This window comes from Panthera uncia, chromosome D2, assembly GCF_023721935.1.
Source record: "Panthera uncia isolate 11264 chromosome D2, Puncia_PCG_1.0, whole genome shotgun sequence".
In the NCBI taxonomy this organism is placed as follows: Eukaryota; Metazoa; Chordata; class Mammalia; order Carnivora; family Felidae; genus Panthera; species Panthera uncia.
This window is the reverse complement of record NC_064818.1, coordinates 34,166,936-34,192,848: the sequence shown is the minus strand read 5'-3', so window position 1 is coordinate 34,192,848 and position 25,913 is coordinate 34,166,936. Positions and strand designations below refer to the sequence as shown.

The 25,913-nt window shown below is 47.8% G+C and overlaps 3 protein-coding genes and 1 long non-coding RNA gene across 6 annotated transcripts in view; 2 read left to right on the top strand and 2 right to left on the bottom strand.

The window, feature by feature from the left end:
• The window catches only part of SAMD8 (sterile alpha motif domain containing 8), a 49,076-nt gene extending 42,041 nt beyond the window's left edge, over positions 1-7,035 (bottom strand). Inside the window, exon 1 of one of the 2 annotated variants that reach the window (XM_049645253.1) lies at positions 6,783-7,035. In XM_049645253.1, the coding sequence (XP_049501210.1) occupies positions 6,783-6,956 (174 nt within the window). In that variant the 5' untranslated portion in view covers positions 6,957-7,035. The remainder of the gene's footprint in view (positions 1-6,782) is intronic. The other variant, XM_049645254.1, reaches the window with a different exon arrangement.
• A 2,619-nt stretch (positions 7,036-9,654) lies between these two features.
• LOC125932737 (dual specificity protein phosphatase 13) lies at positions 9,655-12,601 on the top strand. The gene is made up of 3 exons (XM_049645262.1): positions 9,655-9,803; positions 10,573-10,790; positions 12,402-12,601. The coding sequence occupies exons 1-3, from the start codon at positions 9,655-9,657 to the stop codon at positions 12,599-12,601; spliced, it is 567 nt and encodes a 188-aa protein (XP_049501219.1).
• A 5,806-nt stretch (positions 12,602-18,407) lies between these two features.
• LOC125932734 (dual specificity protein phosphatase 13) lies at positions 18,408-23,705 on the top strand. 2 transcript variants are annotated; one of them, XM_049645257.1, is made up of 4 exons: positions 18,408-18,484; positions 19,748-19,921; positions 22,312-22,532; positions 23,249-23,705. In XM_049645257.1, the coding sequence occupies exons 2-4, from the start codon at positions 19,749-19,751 to the stop codon at positions 23,449-23,451; spliced, it is 597 nt and encodes a 198-aa protein (XP_049501214.1). In that variant the 5' UTR covers positions 18,408-18,484; position 19,748; the 3' UTR covers positions 23,452-23,705. The 2 variants fall into 2 exon arrangements, with proteins under 2 accessions (XP_049501214.1, XP_049501213.1); XM_049645256.1 differs by having other exon boundaries at positions 18,413-18,883.
• LOC125932739 (uncharacterized) lies at positions 23,678-25,181 on the bottom strand. Its single transcript, XR_007460733.1, has 2 exons — positions 25,068-25,181; positions 23,678-23,982 (listed from the first exon to the last, which is right to left on the bottom strand). It is a non-coding gene; the product is annotated as an uncharacterized LOC125932739 (long non-coding RNA).
• Between the last annotated feature and the right edge of the window lie 732 nt (positions 25,182-25,913).

The following is a 25,913-nucleotide window of genomic DNA, read 5'->3' as shown; positions in this document are numbered from 1 at the left end:
CGGTGTAGACTTCAACTCAACCTGAGTTTCTCATATAAAGACTTACTTAATATCAAGTTTAACTAAATAAAAATATATTTCAACAGGAACATATGAATATTTAAAAAAAATATGTTATAGGTTGATGATAATTGATTATTGTTGACATCTAAAAGTACTTCTAGGGGTGCCTGGTTGGCTGTCAGTGGAGCATGAGAATCTTCATCCCAGGAATGTAGGTTCAAGTCCCACGCTGGGTGTAGAGGTTACTTAAAAATAAAATCTTAAAAAAAAAAAAAAAAGTACTTCTATACCTTAACAATTAACTTGGGAAATTTTCCTAAAGTGACAGGCACAGGGCGCCTGGGTGGCTCAGTTGGATAAGCTTCTGACACTTGATGTCGGCTCAGGTCATGATCTTACAGTTTGTGAGACTGAGCCCCAAGTCAGGCTCTCTGCTGTCGGCATGGAGAATCCCTGAGAATCTCCTACTTGGGATTCTCTCTCTCCTTTTTTCTCTCTAAAAAAATAAATAAACTTAAAAAAAAAAAGTGAGAGGTACCAATAACTGGAAATAGACAAACCATCCTGGTGGTCTTAATTATACAAACACATAAGAGACCAAAATGACTTTCAAGTTATCATTATACAATCTTTAGAATACAAAGGATATATGAACAAAATGAAAACTTTACTTTTTTTTTTTTTTTAAAGTGTGCTTCGTGCCCAGCACAGAACCCAATGCAGGGCTCAAACTCACGACCCTAATATCAAGACCTAAGCTGAGACCAAGAGTCTGATGCTTAACTGACTGAGCTACCCAGGTGCCCCAAAAACTACTTCTGTGTGTTTTCAGAACCAATGTTGAGGTTCATATGATGACAGTAATTTAAATATGCTGGATTTTTCTTGTAGTTTCACTCGATCATGTGTAATCTAAAATACTAGAGTATAACCTGAAGTAATTGTCTTATTTAAAAACCATATATTGTCTTTAAAAACCATTCATTTGAATGCCTCTAAAGGAATTTAGAACTGATTAAACTTGATTCATGAACACAAAATGTGCTGTTTTTGAAAGTTATTACTGATTTGGCATACAGTAAAATTTTTTTAAATTATAATTTCCAAGTGACCATATCCCAAGACAAAAAAGAGGGGGAAGAAGGGTGACTGGGTGGCTCAGTTGGTTAAACATTGGACTTCATCAGCTCAGGTCATCATCTCCCAGTTCGTGCGTTTGAGCCCTGTGTCAGGCTCTGTGCTGACAGCATGGAATCTGAAGCTTGCTTCGGTTTTTGTGTCTCCCTCTCTCTGCCCACCCTCCACCCCAGCTTGTACATGCTCTCTCTCAAAAATAAACAAATCATTAAAAAATTTTTTTAAAAAAGAGGGGAAGAGATTTTTAAAAATTATATAGTAAATATATTCTCCTTAAAACAATTAAACATTATAGTGAACTCAAGCTAAAATAACATTAAATCCAATTGTACATAATAAAGCTTACTTATTATACATTTAATATAGACAAATTCTATCAGTTTGCAGATCCATAAGCCAGAGCATAAAATTAACTTTTATGAAAGTAAGAAGACTAAACTATAATGTAGAAGAATGAAGTTTACTTTGGGCATTTAGCTCTGCAGTTTGTAGTATTTAGAACTATGCAGCTTTTTTTCTAATCCCATTTTTATTTTTTAATCCTATTTTTAAATCTTTTCATCAAATTTTCTCTTTCTTTTTTTAAACGTTTGTTTATTTATTGTTTAGAGAGAGCATGAGTGGAGGAGGGGCAGAGAGAGAGGGGGACAAAGGATCTGAAGCAGGCTTTGTGCTGACAGAGAGCCCCATGTGGGGCTCAAACTCACAGTGAGATCATGCTTGAGATAAAGAATCGGATACTTAACCGCCTGAGCCACCCAGATGCCCCGTTTACCTTCTTTTTTTTTTTTAATTTAATTTTTTTTTTTAACGTTTATTTTTATTTTTGAGACAGAGAGAGACAAAGCATGAACGGGGGAGGGTCAGAGAGAGGGAGACACAGAATCTGAAACAGGCTCCAGGCTCTGAGCTGTCAGCACAGAGCCCGACGCAGGGCTCGAACTCACGGACCGCGAGATCATGACCTGAGCCGAAGTCCACCCAACCAACTGAGCCACCCAGGCGCCCTGCCCCGTTTACCTTCTTAAGCACAGAGCATTGTTTCCAAAACATCTATGAATTCTGGTATAATTTCAAAAGTTACAAAGACCCTGAACCAATTTCTACCAACCATTTTTGAAACTCCATCAGTGATTCTTTACTATTTTGTTATGTCCTACTTCTGAGCAGTAGAGTTTGATGCAGCACATTTGAAGAAATTAAATTGCCTTCTTAGTTACATCATCATTCTTTTGGCTGCACTTCAGTTCAGGGACGTTTTTTTCTGTCCAGATCATGCAATCTCATATGCTATTAAAAAAAAAATTGTCATGTATACCAAAGAACCCACACTTTTTCTGGCTCCAACTTGCCTTTAAACTAAGACTCCCACTGGCAGGATGCATCTAATTCTATACCACATCCAGAACTATCACAGCTCAATGAGTAAGAATCTAATTAGACAATATTGCTCAGTTTAAACCCTCAGTTGCAGTAAAATGTTTTACACAATGATGATAATTTAGTAGTAAATTTGATGAGGGGTTCTTGATCTGGCTGCATGCCAGTACAAAGAAATATACCAGCAAAGAAGTATATAAATTCTAATTCTTATTCTAATCACTAAAATGATATTTGGAAAGACTAGTAGTTTGATATATTGATTGGTAAAATCTTTATTTCTAAATATGCTACACCTCCAAATCAAATCGACATGATGGAAAATGAGAAACTGGCTCAAGATTTCAAAACCCATCACAATATTGTGAAAATATACTGAATTTGGACTCAAAATTTAATGTATAGTTTTGGCAATCTTTGACTTTCATGACAATATTACATTAATAAAACTGACATTGATTTAATTTAGTCTCGAAGTTCCAAATTAAAACCAATTTGCAGACATTTTCAATAACTCAGTGATACGGCATAACTTACAAGATTTGAAATTAGCAGAATTCGTGGTTCTCACCTCCTACTAGATAGAATGTCTTACCTGTCAAGAATTTTAAGAGAACAAAGGATCAAGATATTAGATACTACCTCTCTTGTCCACTGAGACACTCACCTAAGCCCACAATAAAAATTTAAGACAAATATAAATATAGGTCACTGACTCCACAACACTCTTTTGAGGTACACATGATAAAAACTATTTTATGGTGAAAGACTGTGATGAAACTATTGTAACCAAGTTTTCCTAGTTTCTACTATCCTAAGCAAGAGCAAAGATAAACTCATATTATGTTACATTCTGTACTGAAGTGATTTTATTACCAGGAAGACCCAATGTGTAGGGAAGTAACAGAACACTTCAATATGGAGACATGAAGTCTAGACTTAACTAGAAGGTTAAGCTTAAGATCCAGTGATGACAATGCTGTGTATATGGAGGGGGGGGGGGAGCCTAGGAATATTCACACAAGTCTGTCACAAATTCATATTCAATACTCATGTGACAAATTACCAACCAGTGACAGAGGCAGCATGTAAACACTGAATTGTTCTCCAAGCGTGCCTGGTCCATGCTCTCCAATTTTTGTTAACTTCTGGATTTCTCAAAGGTAAGAGGACAGTAAAACCTAAAGTAAGAATTACTGTCATGATCAATGGCTGTGTTAGATTCACACTACGTAACACCATATATTACATCAGGCCAGAAGGTAAGAATTTTCAAAGAATGTCCACTTAATATGGTCATTCTTATAAGACAAAATAATAATATTCATTAGAACATCTGTGATTCAACAATTTCTCAAAAACAGTGTTTAAATTTCAATTCTGAGAAAAGCCATGAAAATGCTTCCAAATCAACTATGGCAAAGTTTTGAAAATGCATTGAGGATTTAGTGGTTAGCAAAATACATTTTTATAAGTAGTTGTGCAATGTGAGAATTTTTACAGAATGCAGAGAGTACTACTGAAATCAAAACTGATTTATCTGTGATAAACAAATAAACAGTAAAAATAAAATGTTTTAAAAAATAAACAAAAATGGATTTATCTAAGTATATCTGCAAGTTCTGCCACTGTGGTCATGATGGCTTCTTCTTGTTTTAGGGAAAATGCTCTACCACAAAACTGATTTTCTTTACAACTAAGGGACAGTGAGAACTGTCAAAGGGAAACAAAAGTAACCATTAGGCATTTAATGTGTTAATTATACAACTCCAGGGGTGCCTGGGTGGCTCAGTCAGTTAGTCTGACTTTGGCAGGGGTCCTGATCTCGCAGTTTGTGAGTTGGAGCCCCACATCGGGCTCTGTGCTGACAGTTCAGAGCCTGGAGCCTACTTTGGATTCTTTGTTTCCCCTCTCTCTCTGCCCCTGTCCCCCAAAGATAAATAAACATTAAAAATTATACAATTCCATTTAATAGTTTCTTTAATGTTATAGTAATATTAAGATGTAACCTTAATAGAGAGTTCTATTTCAGTTCCATTCAGTAAATTTTTAAATGCCAAGACTTTTATTTAGAGCTAAGTATAAAGGCAAGGTCTTTAGAGAAATCTGTCTGGTGAGGGTAAACAGAGATATAAGCAATAGTAATACTACGTAACTTCCAACTAAATATCTTTTGTATTAAGTTAAAAGGGAGTTAATCTTTTGACAACAGTTAAAGCAAAGAATTCATCTCTCCTTTGAAGAAATAATTACTAGTCCGCTAAGCATTTGAAGATGACAGTCTATATACATAAGCTAATTGAAAAGTTTTTGCAATAAAGTACATTTTCACTGCATGAAGATTAAATAGTAGATACCTGTTTAGAGAAGAAACACTTGATCTAAAGTTTGTTTTGAAATGGCCAACAAATGTGCAAAACATACAGTCAAATAAAAAGTTGCAAAAGTAAAACAACATATGAAACATAGCTAAAGTCAAAGACTTCTTGAAGCCATGTTATAATTTAACAATTACAAAAGGAAATTAACTTACTTATACTAAAGTGAACATAAGTATTGCAATCATTATTTTTCTGGCACAATTATTGTTTTGGTACCGTCTTCTATAAAAAGCATTTGTGTACCCACCTATCCCAGTTCTGTTTACTGACAACTACAAGCATCCTCTATTCTTATTTTTCTAGATTACTCTCCTAAAAATATTATTTATACAATATATACAAAATTGCATCAATACTGGTCCTGCAAATGTATCAAAAGAACTTCTCCAATTTTCAAGAGGTGACTCCAATCCTGGAGTTACGGGTGAGAGAAAGAGCTGGTACTCCTGGGCTGCAGTGATTTTACGTAGACAGTTGGCCCTTGAACAACATGGGTTTGAATTGCACAGGTCCACTTATATGCAGGCTTGTTTCCCGATAAATACGGTACTGTAAATGTATTTATTTTCTCCTCCTTATGATTTTAACATTTTCTTTTCTCTAGCTTACTTTACTATAAGGATACAGTATATAACACACATAACATACAAAATGTGTTAATCAATCGTTTATGTTATCAGTAAGGCTCCTGGTCAACAGGCTATTAGCTAAGTTTTTGTAGAGTCAAGAGTTATAGGGGATTATGACTGCATGCTTCCAACCTCCTGGTGTTCAAGGGTGAACTGCAGTTTTATAACCCTTTTAACCTGCATTGATCATATTTTTACCCTGTGGTCAAAATAATGTGTCAACTCAAACTGTCAAAGCGGAACCAGTCAATACTGAGTCTCTGTAAAACCTAAGCGTCCAAATTCTTGTTTTGAGGTTTGTTTGTTTTTTTTTTTAATTTAATGGTAACGTATTAAATCTCTTCTTTTTTAAAGATCTAAACTTGTCTGGTATTTACAGTAAACTTGAAGAAAAAATACAAAGACAAAAACACGCTATTACTGTTAGTAAAAACCCAAAATGATACCTTTATGTTCAGAATCACCCCCTTCACTATCTTTTCCAAACATCACTTCCTTTTTACTACTTCCCCCCAGTCTTTACGGCAAATCAATGTTCAACACCGCCCCAGATTATTAAAACGATCGCCTATTCACAAATGAGAAAGCCCCATTATCCAAGCACATTACCCTAGCGATCTTCGACGTTTTCAAAGACACCTGTGAAAACGCCAAAGCCCTAAATTAGATCCCCCAGGGCTCTTTTTCTTTCTTGACCCCGTTTCTCTTTTTAAGGCCCTTTAGGTCAGACGACTTCCTAGCGGACAGCCCCTCCCTTTTCCAATCAAACCTAAATCCTTCCCCTAATTACCACCCCCCACCCCCCCGACTCTGGTCAGCTACCTCATCATTCACAGCCGGGTTCCGCCGCTCGCCAGGCAACAACACTGACCGTGTTCCCGGCTCCTACGGTGCCTCGCCCCCACTGCCAAATCCTGGAGCATCTCTTTCTCCAGTCCCGCATTCACGCGGGACCCCTTCGATCTGCTTCCCTCACTATTCGGCTCTCAAAACCTTCCAAGCCCTTGTCTCTTCAAAGCCATCTCTCCCTCAGTCTCCCACTCTCCCACCTCACCTCAGGCTCTCGGCTCAACAGCCTCCATTTCCCACAGATTCCATTCTAGAGCCGACTCTCCAGGCTCCCTCAACCGTCTCCTGTGGCCCCTCCAGACCCCAGTCCTTGGGAGCCCCGGCTCCGCCCCTGACTCCCAACTCATCCTCGGCTGCAGGCGACCCCAACCCCCCGCTCTCGTCAGGCTCAGCTGCCGCTCACCTCTGCGGTCCGGGTCGGGCTCCCCCGACCCAACTCCGAGTCGGCGTCCGAGCCGCTGTCGGAATCCCGGGCCCTCCGGGCCTCGCCGGAGTGAAGCTCCTCGAGCGGCGGGGGCGGAGCCCGGGGAGGAGAGCCCGAGTGGAGACGGGGGCGGTGGCGGCTGCGCGCAGGCATCGCTTCGGCCTGTCTCTGTCGCGCCGGGAGCCACTTGAATCCGAACCGGAACTGCTTCGGGAGGAGGGGCCGTACCGGAGGGAGGCGGAGCCTACGGGCGGGGGTGGGGCCCAAACCGGAAGGTTCGCGGGACTCAAGCTGGGCTGGGGGAAGGAAAACCGCAGTAAGGAAGTCTGAGAGCGCATGCGTCAGGCCCAACGCCAAAGTGGGAGAAAATAAAAGGCTGGTGAAGTTGGGGTGGGGCCTATGGGATTAGTAAATAGGGTTTGGGAACAAGAAATTACCTAATTCCTTTGGAGGGAGCCAGCTCCTCTGCAAGAGCCAATATCCAGGGATCATTATTACCATTTATTGCCTTTACTTTCTGACAGCGCTTATGCCAAATGTTATATAAATATCTCACTTAATCCTTGTGCCAACTCTCAGGGTGTTATAACACAGAACTGCCAAGAAACCTACCTGAGGTACCGCAGTTAATACATGCCGAAGCCAGTATTCTTAAATCTAACAAGATTCTGTACTCTTCTCATTCCATTACCAGATAGTACCTAACCTGGCCTAGAATTGGCATAAACCAACTCCAAAACCACCTGTGACCTGAGCTCCAAACCCTCCTTGATCTTGCTTCCCCATCAAGTGCAGGGCAGACTTCAGAGGCTCTGATGGGATGGAGACAGGTTGGGGGGGAGGGGACAAGAGTGCCTACTGCTCCCGTGGGATGCCCTGCTGTAGCCTTTACCCTCAGGCTGGACTCAAGGCCAGAGGCAGTTGGGAGCCTTCCCACTGATGAGGAAGCATAAGGCAAGCTGAGGGCAAAGCACAAGCTAACAACACCCCCCACCCCCACCCCCGTGGGATATATGTGACATTCCTCAGGCACTTTCAGGCTGTCTGAGAACAAAATAAAGGAACGTAAACAAATGGTCAAGGGGCACCTAGGTGGCTCAGTCACTTGAGTTTCTGACTTCAACTCAGGTCATGATCTCATGGTTTGTAGGTTTGAGCCCCACCACCGGCTCTCTGCTGACAGCTCAGAGCCTGGAGCCTGCTTGGGATTGTGTGTCTCCCTCTCTTTCTGCCCCTCCCCCACTTACTCTCTGTTTCTCTCTCTCAAAAATAAACATTAAAAAAAAGAAAACAAATGGTTAATCTGAGACTCTCCATCATTTTACAAATTACAAGAAAAAGGCAATTTATCAATAGTTTTATCTCCAGGAACTCCCTACTGTCTTAAAGATAATGCTTTGCTAGAGGGAAAAACAACTTTAGTTTGACAATAGCTAGGCCTTCAGTAATCTGTGAGTCTTAGCATATGGAAATCTCTTTAAGAAACTTCCTCTGGACTTTACCTCCCCCAACTCCATAGTATATAACCAGTCACTCTTCACAGCTCTTTCTGCCCAGGGTCCTGTCCCCAGGCTTTAATAAAATCACCTTTTTGCACCAAAGATGTCTTCAAGGATTCTTTCTTGGCTGTCAGCTCCAAACTCCCACCACCTCAAAACCCCATCACCACAGCAAATCATATTCCTCCCAACCCATCAGGGCCTTCACGAACTCACCTGAGAGCGGGCAAGGCATCTTACCTCTTTTGCCCATAACTGCCTCTGACAGGAGGGCAGATATAGAGCTTTCTTAGTTTCTGTTGTGGGGACAAAAGCCCTTGTAAGCAGGGGAATCTCCCTCCCATCCCCAAAATGTTTCTAATTTTTTTTTTAATGTTTATTTATTTTTGACAGAGAGACAGAGTATGAGCGGGGGAGGGCAGAGAGAGAGGGAGACATGGAATCTGAAGTAGGCTCCAGGCTCTGAGATGTCAGCACAGAGCCTGACGCAGGGCTCGAACTCACAGACCGAGAGATCACGCCCTGAGCCGGAGTCGGACGCTAAACCGACTGAGCCACCCAGGCGCCCCCAAAATGTTTCTGATGACAGTCCTTTTGGCTCTTCAGAAGTCTAGGGCAACATTCACTTCCCTTCTCCCCCCTTTGATATACACAGTCCATTTCAGCTTTCTCTTTTGAGAAATCAGCCATCTTCAGTACAGAACCATTGTTCAAACCTTCCCCCACAAACCCCATGGCATCCTTGAGATGAAGTCCTCCTTGCCTCCTCTCCACATTACTCTGACTCCACAACCCTCGAAACTTTCCCTGGGCTGCATAATCCAGAGGCTCACTCAGCAGCCATATGGTTCCCACCCAATTGGTAGCCCACCCAGACCTGCAGTGCTTTTTTTTATCACTCATCCTTGGAATCAATCACCCCCTCTCCACCCTGGATCTCCACTTTAACTCAGTCCTCAGAACTAAATAGCCTTCCTCAGGGCCCAAAGCCTCTTAGTTCAACAAATGTTTCTTAGGCATTACGATGTGTTAGATACAGAATATCCTTTGTTTCATTTAATCCTCACAATTCTTTGAAGTAATTGCAATTATCCTTACTTTACAGATGAAGAAACCCAGGTGGAGAAGTAAAATAACTTGCAAAGATACGATGGATTCTATGTTGTCATGGAGTTTGGGGTTAGGGGAGTAACTTGGGGGGAAAAATGTCCTGTTCTCTCTGGAGGCCCCACGACTTGCTGAGTCACTTGCTTCTGTCCCACCTGTCCCTGCCAATCTCCAGGAAGGAGAAATGACACTGGAGAGGCAGAAGAGGAGTGACCGCAGAGACAGAGGGCTGGGTGGGCTGGCCCATGGCTGAAGCCTCAGTCCCAGTGCTGAGGGGAGATGCCGAAGCCACGCCTTGCCCCAGCGTTCTGGAACTGGAGGAGCTCCTGAGGGCAGGGAAAGTTTCTTGCAGCCACGTGGACGAAGTTTGGCCCAACCTTTACATAGGAGATGCGTGAGTGATAGCTCATCGGAAAGGGTGTGGGGAAGGGGACAAGGAGAGACAGTTCTTGGGCTCTTTACCAGAGATGAGGGATTGGGTGGCACAAGGAGAAATAGTTCTGCGCTGCACATCTCAGGCCAGGGACTGACTCTAGGACTCCTGTGTGCGGGGGTGAGTGCAGTGATCAGATGTGACCACCAGGGGGAGGAAAGCTTTTGCCTGCCTGGATGATTGGAGCTCCCAGAGGATTCTGAAATCTTCTGATATATCCTGGACAATTGGCGAGTCTCAGGGACAGAGGCCTGGGGAATGGTGCTTTCTGGTATGACATGGGATGGACAGAAAGCTCCCCTTCCTGAGTCCAGCCTCCTCTGGACACAGAGTGGGTGAGGAAGGTGAATCAGGGAAGGTGTCATTAAACATTTGCAAATTAGAAACAGGTACGAGGTGGTGGCCACAAGAGGCCAGATGTCCGTGGGAGGGCATGGGGCAGGAAAGGAGGGGCAGCTGGATTCCAGAGCTGAAGCAATTCTTTCCTTCCTGTCTTGGCTAAGGCAGGAGCAGATCATCTCAGGTAGCAAAGAGGGTCTGAAGATAACTCCCTATACCACCCACCCTTCCACCAGAAAGCTCTGAGGCCGGGGCTCAAGTTTACTGGGTTCCTTCTTGGTACCCTTTGGATATTGATGGCTCTGTCCCCCTGAAGCAGGGAGCCAGACAAAACCTCTCTTCTGGACCCCATGGCTTAGCCAGCAACCAGTCCCATTCCTCCCTTTCCTAGGGCCACGGCAAATAACCGCTTTGAGCTATGGAAGCTGGGCATCACCCATGTGCTGAATGCAGCCCACGGCGGACTCTACTGTCAGGGCAGCCCTGACTTCTATGGCAGCAGTGTGAGCTACCTGGGCGTGCCAGCCCACGACCTCCCCAATTTCGACATCAGTGCCTACTTCTCCTCAGCAGCTGACTTCATCCACCGTGCCCTCAGCACGCCCGGGGGTAGGAGTTGGGTCTGAACTCATATTCCAACCTGCTCAGTCATTGGGGGGCGAGATATCAAGTTTCCCCTCAAATATGGGTGCCCTCCCATTTCTAGTTTTTCAAAAGCCTTCAGGTTTTTAAAAATCCTCTGCTCAGTGCTACTACAATTTATCCAACTTCATTGCTTCATAGACAGGGAAACTGAGGCCTAGAATACAAGGTCATGTCACGAGTTAGGAGCAGTCCTGGGACTGAAAGCCAAGTTTCACAAATAGCAGAACAGTTCTTTCTCTGCATCATTCAGCTTTGAGAAATTGCCATTTAGTAACTAGATGTCTGGTTTCTAAAGTATTTTCAAATGGAAAAGAAAGCAAACTTAAAAAAAAATTTTTTTTAACGTTTATTCATTTATGAGAGACAGAGACAGAGCATGACTGGGGGAGGGGCATAGAGAGAGGGAGACACAGAACCCAAGGCAGGCTCCAGGCTCTGAGCTGTCAGCACAGAGCCCAATGCGGGGTTCAAATCCACAAACTGTGAGATCATGACCTGAGCTGAAGTCGGACACTTAACTGACTAAGCCACCCATATGTCCCTAAAAAACCAACAAACTTCTAATACCCAGGGTAGAACAAAGGAGGCTGGGGAAACTGGAGCCCGCACTCTGTGTTTATCCTGGGTAAGGGCCATGCCCCTTCTTACCTGACCCTGGGCAAGCCAGTGTCCCTCTCTGGACTTCAGTTTCTCATCTATGTGACAGGAAAGACAAGACTATGGCTCACAGCACTCTTTAACATCTAGAGCACTTTGACATTCGTTTTACAAGCATTCATTTACCAGCTATTTATTATTTTTTCTGTGCCAGGCACTGAGCTAGGTACTAAATCCACACTTAGACAAAGCAGGATCCCTGCTCTAATGGAACTTGCATAATCAAAACTTATATGTTTTGTGGAAAGATGGTCAAAATGTGGAGTATTGTGGGTACTATTCCTTTGAATGGGTAAATGTGAAGAGACGTGGGAGACCAGGGACAGGGCAAGGGTGCTCAGTCCAGAGGACCAGGAAGTGAGGAGACTTCCCTCTACAGCAGTATTCACTGGGCCACATGCAAAAAGGATGAGCTGCTCTGTGATTCAAGTGATACCATGAGTGGTCAGGAAAGCCTGGACAAGTAAATCATGTCTTAGCTGAAACCTGACAGATGAGTACTAAACATTAGTCAGAACATGAGCTAGAGAAGCTATAGGTAGTTGGAATAGCATGTTCTAGGGCTGGAGGCCAGAGACCATAAGAGCTTTAAGGAACTCAAAGTTACCCAGTGTTCTTAGATCTGAAGGTTGGGGTGAGACAGCCTGAGATGAAGCTGTAAGGTTAGCAGGGGCCAGCTCACGGAGGGTCTTGTAAGCCGTGTGTTGAGGAGTTTGGACCCTATCCCAAGGGGAGGCAAAGGGTGTTGATATACCCATTTGACTGATCAGGAAACTGGGAACCCTAAAGGCTGAATGGTTTGCCCAGGGTTACATAGTACACCCAAGGCAGAGCGGGGAAAGGAACTTGGGTCCCTACCCCTGCCCTTGGGTGGGCCAGCTGGTGGGAAAGGGTCTTTCACCAGGATGTCTTCCTCAGCCAAGGTCCTGGTGCACTGTGTGGTAGGGGTGAGCCGCTCTGCCACACTGGTGCTGGCCTACCTCATGCTACACCAGCAGCTGTCCCTGCGCGAAGCAGTGATCACCGTGAGGCAACACCGATGGGTCTTCCCCAACCGAGGCTTCCTCCACCAGCTCTGCCAGCTGGACCAGCAGCTGCGGGGTGCAGGCCGGAGCTGAGGGGCCAGGTGAGGGCTGGGCAGGGAATGAGGGGGTGAGGGGCAAGACTGGGTGCAGTTAAGAAGTGAGAGGTCAGGTCAGGGCTGGATGGGGAACCAGGAAAGGGAAGGCCCATGAGGGCTGGCAGGGGACATGGAATGGGACCAGTTCAGAAGTGCGTTGTCAGGGCTAATGTGTAGCCAGAGGGAGGGTTGAAGGGGCCTGGCTAAGGCAACCTTCCAGAAGGAGCCTTTCTCCTGCAGCCTACTCATGTTCTTCAGACCCCTGAGAGGATGGAAATGTTAGGAAGGAAAGAGGTGGAAAACATATAATGGAAGAGGTGAGGCCTTCTTACCTGGTTCTGATGTGGCCTGCCCTGCTTCCTTGGCCAAAAGCCAGTGGGGGTTCACCTGAACTCCACTGAGGCAGCAACACAGCCAGTCCTGACACCTGTGGGCTGTCTGGACATTCCCACACCTCTGCATACCTCCTTCCCAGGTCCAGATCCCAGCTCCAGCTCTGGGGGGAAAATGGGGCTACAGCTGTCACTCCAGGCTTCAGCCCTGCCTCACCCTTCTCACAATGGTGAAGGAGTACAGGTACTCCTGCCACCAGCCATGGCCTCCTTACCTGAGCCCAGCTTGATATAAAGTTCTCCTGCCATCATGCCATTCCATTCCTTGCCTCAGACCCAGTACCCCACTCCCTACCTGTCCTCCCCCAATCAATCTGATCTCAGAGATCCACAGAAGCAGCCTCCCTAACTTCATTCCCTCTCAGGTTCTGAGGACCCCTGTAGGACATTAAAGGTCTATCCAGCTCCTTTCTACTTCCGTTTACCCTCCGTCCTGCGGCCCCATGTGCAGTGCATTCAGAGCATTAACAGATGGTCCTTAAGTTACAGAAGAGGAACAGATCCTCAACACTTCCTCCCCCAGGTCTCCCCACTCCTGATGGGGGCCTCCTGTATCTCCAGCTGCCTAGTAGAAGGAGTTGGCTGCTCCCAACAGCAACACTGCTTCTCAGGCTCCCGGCCCACAAACGGTCACCGAGGTGCTACTTCAATTTCTTTGGCATCAGCCCTGTTTTCCTCCAGCTCAGCTGGGAGACCACAGGGACGTCTCTTCCTGTGGTGGAGTGGCTGTGCTGGCACCAGCATTGTGAGGGAGCTGCGGTGTCACCTGCCCTTCTTCTCTCACCATGCTGAGGCTGGGTCTGTTTTGTCTGTCCCCAGTAGCCCACCTGCCTCACATTCACATCCCCCTTGAGGGCCATCAGCCAGGGAGCTAAGCCTCCTACCCATGCTGTGCCTTCCCTCATCTCTCCTCAACCCTGACTTGGGCTCTGTGCCTCAGTGCCCACTGGCTCAGAGGGGTTGCCAGCTAGGGGTGGGTGATGGGCCTGGGCTCTCTTGGGAGTTGGAAAAGTGGTAGCTTTCTCCTACCAAGAGCTTCCCAGGATGTGGACTGAATTGCCCTGCCCCCCACTAAAAGCTGTTCTTGTTTCTGAATTGTTAACTGGCACCACTGCCAGGGAGCCATGTAGCAACACTGACCCCTTCCTGATACTTTCAGAAGGATAAGCATCTTGGGGATGGGGATCAGAGCAGGACGGAGAGATAGGTTTAGAGTTTGGGGGTGAGTGTAATGGAAGAAAATTAGGGTTATAGCCGTGGTTGGGATTAGGCCTAGGGCTGAGCTGGGTGGGAAACCACTGTGCGGAGCTCTGTGGGTATGCGGAGCCAAGAGGGAGACAAGAATGGCACGTTCCCATCCTGCTCTCTCCTCTAAACAGGTTCAGGAAACTGGTGGAAAGCAGATCTCTGATTATGCCCAACTGCCCCACTTCCTTGGCTTGGAACCCTTAAATGCTCTGACCTCCAACTTCAGTATCTCTCCATCAGGCGGCTTGGGGGAAATCAGTTGGGCTGCAGCACTGCACACTTCCTTGAGGTGCCACCCACCAGACAGCCTGTGCTACTGGAGTCCCCAGGAGTTGTGCAGTGTGCAGCCTATATGGCCATACACAGCAGACCTAGGGACTCCGAAAGATGAGGGGGCCTTGGGGAAAGGTCATTTCTCTCCATGAGCCCTAGGCCCCAGACCTGCCTTATTTCTCCCAGCACCTGTACCCACTTGACCTTACATAGAGGACTCAAGGCAGAGGCAGGTTTAGATGGCAGTTCTTGCCTCTGCCCTGACAAGTCCCAGCCATTCTGGGACTTGGGTTGCCTGCCTATAACATGGAGCTCATCTCTTCCCCAGAGCTCGTCATTACTCCCTGCCGCAGGGCTGTGCCACTTTGCTGCCCTGGCACTGGTCCTGTTGGTGCTGCTGGAGGCTCTGGCCCAGGTGGATTCCAAGAAGATGGTAAGAACCCAGTGTGGAGTCCGCCCTAGAGCCTGCTACTCCATCTGCTTCCTCCCGCTGCCTGCACTCCCTGCCAGCCACTGTCTTCAGTCCCTGCAGGTGGGAATGGTCTGCCTTCTCAGCCAATCCTGAGGCTCCTTAGGCAGGGGCTCCAAGTTTCCTGGGGTGGGAGGATGGGAGGAGGGTGGGAGGGGACTCTAAGTGTTCATGATTGCCCTTAGCCATAGCTGCCTCCACCAGCTCTCCCCAGGGCTCAAGGGACCCCAGCAGGGGCTGAGCCCTAGCTCCCTGGAGTTCGGACTTCAGAGTCACCCTGTAGGTGTGGCAGCAGGTGTGCATATGTCTCTGTGTGTGTCTGTCATCTGGGAGTGTGTGTGGAGGAGTCCTGAAGTATATATGAGAAGGGTATCTGGAGAGCAGGAAGGACTCTTAACAGGCCTAAATCCAAGGTCCTTAACTGACCACAGTGGCCTTGGAAGGACCTAAAACACCATCTTGCTGACCTCAAGGGACAGTGAGACCTGGGTTAGGAATACTTTCTGGAGGAAAGAGGAGCCTGGCAGAGGGCAGAGTGGCTTCTGGACACACAGCCTCTGATGGCAGGCCAGCGCAGGTCTAAAGTCCTGCTCTGAACCCCACTTACAGCTTTGTTAAGTGTACCCACACTTCCCTCAGCCTGGGTCCTCTAGATCTTAATCCTGGGCCAGTCCTATAATCCTCAGCTCCCAACTAAGCACCCCTGGCCCTGAGTTCTGATGTTGACATCACTGCCAGTTTGTGTCTGGTTTTGGCTAGTCTCTTTTCTGTCCTCCTCCATGGAAGATCCTTCTAGCTCTAACCTTCTTTCCATCCTTCATACCACCCTCGAAGGCCAAGGGAGCTTTTAAAATGGCTTATTGGATCTTCTTTCTCCCTGCTCCACATATGCATACACACCATAGCAGACCCCTGCGAGCTGCCTCCACTCCCAGCAAGGCCAGATGCCTGGCTGGGCTTGGCACTGACCATGCCAGGGACCCAGTGGGTGAGTTGGGAGTGTCAGGGGGAGGCCAGAAGAGGGGAGCAGCACATCATGCTTTATAATTAAACTCAAATCAAAAAATAGAAACAGCATCAAGTGTGCGGAGACAGGCAGCTGGAAGCCGGCAGCACAAAGTGGCCGTCAGAGAAGACCACAGCCTGGGCCAGATATCCCCACAGGTGGGTGAGTGCCCCTATTTCAGGGGGGCCACAGAGCATGCTGAGTCATGAGGGTCAGGGCACCTGTGTCTATGTGTGTTGTGGAGGGACTGGGTTAGATTGGAGGACAGAGTGGGCTAGAGATACAGGCACAGACAAGAGCAGAATAGTCAGAAAGATGTGGGCTCGAATCCTGGATCCCATGCTTACTGGCCGCGTGACCTTGAACACACTGCTTAATCTCTCTGAGCCTCAGTTTCCTCATCTGTAAAATGGGGATGATAACGTTATCTGCTTTATAAGGGTACTGTGATGATCCAATGAGAAAATGTAAGCATTTAGCTCTGTCTGGTACACAGTCCATCCTTAGTAGGTGGTGAACATAATAACAATTATTGCTGGACAGAGAAAAAAAACCTTAAGAGACACAAAGAAACAGAGACTAAGCCTCACTGTCCTGGGGGAGGTTACCCTCTACCCAGGATATGGCTGAGGCTTGAAAGGGTAAGAGTAATAATAGTAGTAATGATAATAATAGTAAGATGCACCATTCTGGAGGCATCTACCATAAGGCAGACCCTGTGGGAGGTGCCTTACATTTAGTATTTCATGAAATTCTCACAGCAGCCCCATGAAAAAACTGGCTCGAAGAAGACCATACAAACACCTGACCTGAGAACTGCCCAGATCTGTCCTCCTCCAGGGCCTGCGTGCTGAGTGCAGAGCCCCACTGGCAGCTCATGCTGGCTGCCCGCCTGCCACCCTCCCCGAGGCTTCCTTTACCAGACTCCTCATTCGTCTTGCCCTGAGATCTCTGGCCTCAACTCTCCTGTGGCCACAGTCCCATCTGGTCTGCTTGGGGAGGAGGAGGGGGAAGCAGAGAGCCTGGGGAGGAGGGAAGGCCAGGGGGACGTCTGGAGCTTCAGCTGAGGAGGTGGATGGCAAGAGCTGCCCCCCCGCCCCGAGGAGGCCTGTGTCTTGGCCTGCCAGCAGGCAGAGTGGTGTGTCGGGGGCTGTGGAGGAGCATGAGCTCCTACGAGAGGCTGGGGAGAGCAGCATAGACAGGAGGAGGGACACACACAAAGACAGAAAACAAATACCTAAACTTGTCAACAGCGGCAGCACAAGAGCAGAGAAACCACTGCCCACAGAGGCAGGTATTCAGCTTAGGGAGAAGACACAAGAAGGAGGCAGAATGAGGGCCAGAGTGAATGAGGAGAAGAGCCAGGCCTGACCTGTCCCTACTAAATGTTGGGCGCATGCTTCACTCTGTGGTGGCCAAGGAGATGTGGGAGGAGGAGTCAGTCCAGGTCCAGGGGCAGCAGAAACCAGAGGAGCTGCTGTAGCCACTGACTTCCCTTCCTTGGATGTGACTGGAGCTTGAAGGATGAGTTCTTGCGCAGGGGGCTGGACCCCCAGTAGGATAGAGTGGACAAATGTGGGGTACATCTGTGAGCATCAGGTATGAGAACCTAGGTGGGACCAGACAAGGAGTACCCCAAAGTCCAAGGAAAAGGCCCCCATTCTCCAGACTTGGGTCTAAGGCCCCTAGGAGATTGAAACATGGGCTGTGGCCTAACAGCCCCCAATTCCTGATCCCTCTGCTGGTTCCTCCTCTTCCCAGGAGCCCCCTTGGGACCAGCTCTGTGTCAGCCAGAGCCTGGCTGCCTGCTCCCTGGCACAGCTGGACTGCGATGCACCCAATGGCCACAGGGTGGCGGAAGTACCCCACGCCAAGCTCAGAGGCCAGTGTGGGTCTGCCAGGCTTCCCAGAGCTCCATCTCCTGCAGCTCCAGCTGCTGGCGGCAGACCAGTGTGGCTGTTGGACAACCCTGGGGCCTGGGGCTTTCTCCACCCCAACACACTATGCCACTCCCTACCCTGTAGCTACCGCAAACCCAGCCACTGCTCTCATTCTCAGGTCACACCCCCAGGGAATCCTAAAGTCAGGCAAGGCCAGGATTTTAAACATTAGACAGACCATCGGCCAGACAGGAGCAAAGACTTGCTGGAGGCCACCAAATGAGTTATGGCCATGCTGTCCTCCCTCCCTCCAAAGTTCTCTTTCCAGCACTTCAGGTAGCTTCCATTGGACATGGGAAGCTCAGGGCCAAAAGCCTTTCATCCCAAAGAGATGCCAAGCAGAGAGGGTTTGAAAGGACTGTGCTTCAGTCTACAGCAGCCTAGATCTGCTCTCAGACCCCACCCCCACAGGCTCCAAGGGAAGGACCTGGAATTCTAGCCGCTTCACAGCGTTTGTGTTCTGGGCGGAACCTGCCCCAGCCCAGTTCCGCTCATGTGCTGAGTCCTGTCCCTGTACCCACTCCCCCATTCCTGGCCCCAGACCATGCCCTAGGTAGGTGGCAGGCCATTCAGCCTGCCCTGAGAGGTCACAGTGGGGGATGAAGGGGAAAGCTGGGTCTTCACTTCCACCCTGCCCACTGGCTACCCGCTGGGTGAGCTTGGCCAAGCCAGTGGCCTCCTGGGTGCCCATTTCTCTTCCTGGTCCTGGAACTGCCTACCAAAGAGAAAAGATGTTCTTCCCAGTTTGTACCTTCCCTAGTTACTGGTTGAGGGGGCCAGGGACAATTAGCCAAGATAGGCACTCCTTCCCAGCACAGCACCAGACCCAGGTTCTGGTGCCACAGATAACCCAGCTCTGCAGGGTCCCGGACACCCTCAGCCAGATGACTCCTGACACAACTCACCCTCCCTGGGTGAGGCCTGATCTTCAGCACTGGCCTGAGTCATGGGGGTAAGGAGGAAAATCCCAGGGCCTATAGGCAGATGTGTGACCCCAACACTAGGCTCTCATGTAGAGACAGACGGATTAGTAGTGACCATTCTCTGGAGTCCCCAATGATGGCAAGTGGAAGGCTTAGAGACAGAACTGAAGGAACACAACTGGATGGAAAACCCAGCCTTGCTACTTATCACCCATATGGCTTTGGGCATCACTTAAAAATTCTCTCTGACCTTCAGCTTCCTCCTATGTAAAATAGGGAACTACCCCAAGTGAGGCCTCAGGCCTATAAAAGCATCAGTTTACTTAGCACAGAAATACCAACAAATGTCAGTTCATGGCCCAGGCCCCCTTATTCCTGAGATGGGCTCTGCCCTTCAAGCACCTGAAACTGGGAGGGAATGGGGACCTGGGGAAGTAGCAGAGGAGGGAGCTTGAGATGAGCTGCCAGGATGTGGGGGCCTCCGTAGGTGCCCTCTGAGAGCCATAGTCATCTGAAGTCCTCATCCCTATAAAGTCCCAAGTACCTGTGACTTAAGGGACAGGGTCTTCACTGACTAGTTGCTACAAACAGGGAACTCCGAGGGCCTTGTCTCGGAAGCCAAAGCTTCCACCATCAGGGACCTCTGGAAAGTGCAGGAGAGAGCTTCTCAGCTTCACAGGGGTGACAAGGGATTGATTCCCTTGTTCCCTGGGGAAAGGGTCTAGGCCTCAGCCCCACCTGAGCTGGTTAATAACCTCATCCAAAATAACTGAGGCCCTTTTTGCAGCATCCCAGTGGCACCTGGGCACTGCACCATGCCTGGGCCTTTCCATCAGCTTGACCCACAGGTAGGGATCCTGCCCCCAACCACCACAGTGTCCACTGTGTTTCAGAATGAACTCTCTGCAGAAGCAGGACCTCCGGAGGCCCAAGATCCATGGGGCAGTCCGGGTGTCCCCCTACCAGCCACCCACACTGGCCTCCCTACAGCGCTTGCTGTGGGTCCGTCGGGCTGCCATGCTGAGCCACATCAATGAGGTCTGGCCCAACCTCTTCCTAGGAGATGCGTAAGTACTACCCATGGTGGGAGGTAGAGGGGACAGAAGGAGAGCCTCTCCCAGAGTCCTCCAGGGGCAGAGGTGGCACCCTCTTTGCCTCCCACCATTTCTTTCCACATGTTCCTTTCCTTCTGTATTACTATTAATTTTAGCTGTGGAAACAGAATACACATAAGAAAAGTGCATAGAGGGGCTCATTCAGTTGAGTGTCCGACTCGATTTCAGCTCAGATCACGATCTCAGAGTCTTGGGATCGAGCCCTATATCTGGCTCTGCTCTCTCTCTCCTTCTGCCCCCTCCCCCACTCACACACATGCACTCTCTCTCTCCCCCTCTAAAATTAAAAAAAAAAAGAGAGAGAGAGAGAAAAGAAAAAGAAAAAAAGAAAAGAAAAAAGAAAAAAAGAGACGTGTATAGAGCACATATGAACCATTTAGCCATCCAGGACAAGAAATAGGACATTACTTATGCCCTAGAAGTCCCAGTCATCATAATCCCTTTCCTTGTAGATAACTACTAAGTATTGAAATAATTATTTCCTTGCTTTTCTTTATGGTTTTAACACCTATATACCTGACAATGTAGTTAGTTTTGCTTGTCTTTTAAAGTCATATGAATGGAATCCTATTGTGGATTCTTTGTGCCTGGCATCCTTTGCTCAGTGTTGTAAAATTCACTTGCATTATATGCAGCTGAAGCTCAGTCATTTTTCATTGCTGCATACTATTTGTTTGTATGACTATCCCATAGTTCATCCATTCTATTGTACGTGGGCATTTGAGTTGTTTTCACTTTTTGGCTATTATGAACAGTGATCCTAGGAACAGTCTAGTGCATGGTTCCTGGGAATACACACACCAAGTTTCTATAGGGTGTATATGTATAAAGAAAGTAGAATTGTGAGTCATTTCCCCAAAAGTTTTCCTAAAATTTGGAATATATGGATGAATATACGTGGATTTCAGACATTTTCCTTAATATTTAGAAAATATGGTTCAATATCTTATAAATAATATGGCAAATATGCTTTCCCTGCACCAGATAACCAGTTATAAAATCCTTGTTGACTTTTTAAAAATACACACACATGGGGCATGTAGGTGGCTCAGTCGGTTAAGCATCCTACTTGCTCAGGTCATGATCTCGCAGTCTGTGATTTCAAGCCCTGCATCGGGCTCTGTGCTGAGTGCTCAGAGCCTGGAGCCTGCTTCAGATTCTGTGTCTCCCTCTCTCTGCCCCTCCTCCGCTTGTGCTCTGTCTCTCTCTCTCTCTCAAAAATAAATAAACATTAAAAATAAAAATATACAGACATAAACGCTTTGTCACATTTTTTTTTTTTACAGAAATGATACCTCTTTCTAGTCCCATTTTGTAATCTCCTTTATGTAGAAAGATTTTTTTTTAAAGCTTTTTGAATGGAACCACACATCCTTTGAAAACATTTTTAAACAAAGTTCTGTACCCTGCATTCTTTTTAAGTTTATTTATTTGAGAAAGACACAGACAGTGCTAGTGAGGGAAGAGCAGAGACACAGGGAGAGAGAGAGAATCCTAAGCAAGCTCTGAGCTGCCAGGGAAGAGCCCAATGTGGGGCCAGAACTCACAAAACTGTGAGATCATGAACTGAGCTGAAACCAAGAGTCAGACGCTTAACTGACTGAGCCATCCAGGTGCCCCAATGTAACCTGCATTTTTCACAGATGCTCAATATAGCACAAACACCTTTCCTTGTTTACCTGCAACAATCTACAACATTTTAGTGGTTGCATAGTATTTCATTTAGATATACCATACTCAGTCTCCTATTACAAGATAGTGATTTTTTCCAATTTTTCACTATCTTGAATATCATTAGGTCCAATTTATATATGTCTGTGGGCACATTTTGGGTTTTTTTCAAGTTCCTAGAAGGGGACTTGCTGAGGCAAAGGATATATATATTATGCATATATTTTTAAAATTTTTTTTGTTTATTATTTTTGAGAGAGAGAGAGAGAGAGACTGAGAGCAAGCAGGGAAGGGGCAGAGAGAGGGAGACACAGAATCGGAAGCAGGCTCCAGACTCTGAGCGCTCAGGACAGAGCCTGATGCAGAGCTCGAACTCACAGACCATGAGATCATGACCTGAGCTGTAGTCAGCCGCCCAACCGACTGAGGCACCCAGGTGCCCCAATATATTATGCATATTTTTAAGGCTTCTGATGCATGTGGCCAAACTGCCCTCTAGAAAAGTTGGGCTGCATGAAACAGAGTCTTGATCATCTGGGCCTGTTCACTGTTTCTAGTCTCACACTTGGAGGAGGGATGGCAGAGGAGGGAAGGGGACAAGTTCCAGCCCAGCCAGAGGTGACCCAATGAGACCTGCCCCACCTCTCAACGTCCCCATGCCCTCCCTGCAGGTACGCAGCCCGGGACAAGAACAAGCTGACCCAGCTGGGCATCACCCATGTCGTGAATGTTGCTGCGGGCAAGTTTCAAGTGGACACAGGTGCCAAGTTTTACCGCGGAATGCCCTTGGAGTACTATGGCATTGAGGCTGATGACAACCCCTTCTTCGACCTCAGTGTCTACTTTCTGCCTGTTGCTCGATACATCCGGACTGCCCTCAGTGTTCCTAAAGGTGAACTGCTGGGGAAGACACTGGGGTGGAGGTGGGGGTAGGGATGGTGGTGAGGGGATGGGATCTGGGGCACTTTTCCCAGTAGCACTGGTGGGTGGGGTGTCCAGAGCTACAAACATCTTCAACAACCCTCCCACCCCATGGAGCAAATAGCTACTACCATTTAGTGAGTGTCCCCTTCAGGGGACCAACAATCACAGACATAGCTAAGGTCTGATGTGGTTCAGGGTAACCATCCCTCAGTAAGAGGTCTGGCGTTGGGCAGAAGGTACACAACCTAGCAAAGGCTAAACAGACCCCTCTAAGATGAGGCCTTGGCATAGGGCTGCAGGGATAGAGGAGAGGGCAGAACTAAGGGGGTAAGGGACACTCCCTCTAATCAACCACAAATCCAGGGGACTCCAGGAATACTGTCCCCTCTCCCATCCTTTACAACAGGATGGCAGAGTTGGAAAGGATGCCAGAAGAAGCACCTTGGACCTGGAGAAGGGAATCCCAGCTGTTAACCTTAGCTGGGCCACTAACTTGCTCCGTGACCTTAAGCCAGTCCCTTTCCCTCTCTGGGCCTCAGCTGCCCCATCTGACTGTAAGAACATTGTCAGTATTCCAGGGTGCTGTGATAGGTGGGCTGAAGGATGGCCAGAAGCATCTCCAATTCCCGCTGGGTGGTCAGTGTGAGGGCAGGTAGCTGACGCTAGGTTGGGTCTTTCCAACAGGCCGTGTGCTGGTACACTGTGCTATGGGGGTGAGCCGCTCTGCTACAGTTGTCCTGGCCTTCCTCATGATCTGCGAGAACATGACGCTGGTGGAGGCCATCCAGACGGTGCAGGCCCACCGTGATATCTGCCCCAACTCGGGCTTCCTCCAGCAGCTCCAGGTTCTGGACAACCGACTGGGGCGGGAGACGGGGCGGCTCTGACTTGGTGAGCAGCCAGAAGCCCTGACCTTCTGGCCAGCATGGCCCAACCCAACCAGCCTGGCCCTGGGGACAGCAGCCTCTGCTGTTTCCAGTGACCTTGAGGTATAAATAGCAAGTGGGGGCTTAGCTGAGGCAGAAGCAGGGAGAATTGAGTGGTGACCTTTAGCAGGTGGATTTCCCTGACCCAATCCAAAGATTCTTTATACAAAAGAGAGTTCAGTCTGTCTCTATAATAAAATGTTCATCATAATAAAGACAGGAGATCTTCTGGTGGTTTGTGGGGGTGGTGGCTTACTTTCAGGATGGCCACGAGAGTCCAGAAGGCTTGCCAGCTCTGAGTCAGCATGTTGGCAGCCTACAGAGAGAGTCTGAGTCCATGTTGAGTCTTCGTGAAGAAAGAGGGCACATGAGGATCAATTAGTAGTATCTGCCTTGGGTACAAAAGGGAGGAGTGGGAGTACGAGCGCTGAGAATTAGCTGGCCTTTTCCTCATCTTGTCCTCCTCATATCATCACCCAAGAGCGAGGTTGTCTGAATAAAGACCAAGGTTCAGTCCGTCACCATCCTCCTCCATGCCCACCCCATCAAAAAGCGATCATCAAAACTTGCTGTACAAATAACATCTCTTGAATCTTTTCACTTATGCGTACTTTCAAAAGGACAGACTAAAACAAGACCAACTGAGAGAAGAGGGTCTAGGGAAGAGACAGCCCAAGAGTCCTGGGTGAAGGATGGTTTTATGAAGCAGCAAAACATTTAGTTCCAAGATTCTTCGTTTGTGCCCTAATAGCACAATATGAAAAGCCCCAGGTTCCTCAACTGGAGCAAAGTGTCACGGGCTGCTCTCCTCCCACCTCTCAGGCTGCTCCTATTTAGCCCTTGTCTCTTCCAGCTGACCCTTAAGCCTCGAGGTTTCTCATGGTTCTGGCTACTGCCTCTTCTCTTCCTCACAGTTCTCACTCTGCTGGGGGGGGGGGGTCCCTTTGCCCCCACCCCCAGCCTCAGTTCACATCTCTAGGCTGATGACTCCTCTGAGTCAGCCCGGTTTGCTCTCCTGAGCTTCAAACCTCTGTATCCCACTGCCCACCTCTATTTGAATGCTGCACTTGAATTTCAAACTCAGCTGAGCTTTTCCGCAGCCTCACCCCACCAGCTGAACTCTTCCTAGTTCTTCATTTTCGTGAAGAGTTCTGACAGCCACCATTGCTCAAGTCAGTGATGGGTATCATGTCCCCTCCTACAATTAGCCTATTGATTCTACTTCCTCAATACCTTTGGGACCCGCTCACTTAGCTTCATCTTTGTTGTGAGGATCCAAGTTCAAGCCACCCTCACCTCTCACTGGATCCTTGCAGCAGCCTACTATTGGTCTCTCTGCCTCAAGCCCTGCCCCTCCAATCTCCATACACAATCTTACTAAAATGGAAATCTGATCACATTGCCACTCTGCTTACAACCCCCTAAGTACAAACACCTTGACAAAGTATAAAGATACTTCATTATCTGAGAACCTTCTTGTATCTCTAGCCTTATCTCTTGTAATTCTGTTTCTATACACACTGTGTAAGAAATGGTAGATCCACTTGCAGTTTCCAGAATGCACCACATTCTCTTACCTCTGGCACTTTGAAACATCCTTCAGGTTGTACCACCTGAGTGTACCACCCTCCCCCACTTTCACTAGGGTCTCTATGAGGTCTCAGTTTAGCAGTTACTTTTGGGAAACCCTCCTGGACCCTCCAAACCTGAGAGAAGTGCTCCTCTTCGAACCACCAAAGTGTCCACCCACCTTCTGTGACATCACCTGTCACTCTGAATCATAATTTACTGGTGCCTTATCATTCTCTTCCAACTGGCTGTTTCTGACCAGGCTTCTTCCCATGGTCTCAAAGCTCCCATGGCTCCCACACCCTGGTTATGACCCTGCCCTCAGGCATAGCTCTGTGCTTGCGTGGACCACAACTACAGGTTGGCACCGCTGGCACCAGGTCTTCTCTATGGAGGTCACCAGGGGGAGTGGGTCCCAGCCAGCCCCAGGAGCAGGCCTGCCTCCAGAGAGTACCTTTGCTTCCCCCAGCTCTGCCCGCATGCTCACCACTTGGGCACCCTGATGCCTTCTTCCCAGCACATCTTGTTCTTCTTTGGTCACCTTGACCCTGCCTCCTTACTCCCTACCAACACTCTCTGGGGCCAGCTCTGCTTTCTGGGCAGAGGGGTCCTTGCCCTTCTCTGCCATCTTGCCTATTTCCAGATGGCAAGTGCTTTTCCTCTGTACAAATCAGGCAAGGTGCCCCCTTGGGAGCAAACCAACCTTTCAGGCATAATTGCTCCTGGGCTTGGTTGAGGAAAAGGTGTCCCTTTCTCCCAAGCAGACGTAGCTCCAGGTCAGGGTGCCCGTCTGAGTGAGCTGAGCACAGGCTGTGTTTTAGCCCCTGCTCCTCCTCCTGCAAATCATAAACTGA

What these genes read in the sequence shown, in the direction of transcription:
- LOC125932737 (XM_049645262.1), top strand. Translation starts at nt 9,655, where the DNA reads ATGGCTGAAGCCTCAGTCCCAGTGCTGAGGGGAGATGCCGAAGCCACG. An exon ending in AACCTTTACATAGGAGATGC is followed by an intron (nt 9,804 to 10,572) that starts GTGAGTGATAGC and finishes TCCCTTTCCTAG; the next exon opens with GGCCACGGCAAATAACCGCT. An exon ending in TGCCCTCAGCACGCCCGGGG is followed by an intron (nt 10,791 to 12,401) that starts GTAGGAGTTGGG and finishes TGTCTTCCTCAG; the next exon opens with CCAAGGTCCTGGTGCACTGT.
- LOC125932734 (XM_049645256.1), top strand. Translation starts at nt 18,531, where the DNA reads ATGAAGGGGAAAGCTGGGTCTTCACTTCCACCCTGCCCACTGGCTACC. An exon ending in AACCTCTTCCTAGGAGATGC is followed by an intron (nt 19,922 to 22,311) that starts GTAAGTACTACC and finishes CCCTCCCTGCAG; the next exon opens with GTACGCAGCCCGGGACAAGA. An exon ending in TGCCCTCAGTGTTCCTAAAG is followed by an intron (nt 22,533 to 23,248) that starts GTGAACTGCTGG and finishes TCTTTCCAACAG; the next exon opens with GCCGTGTGCTGGTACACTGT.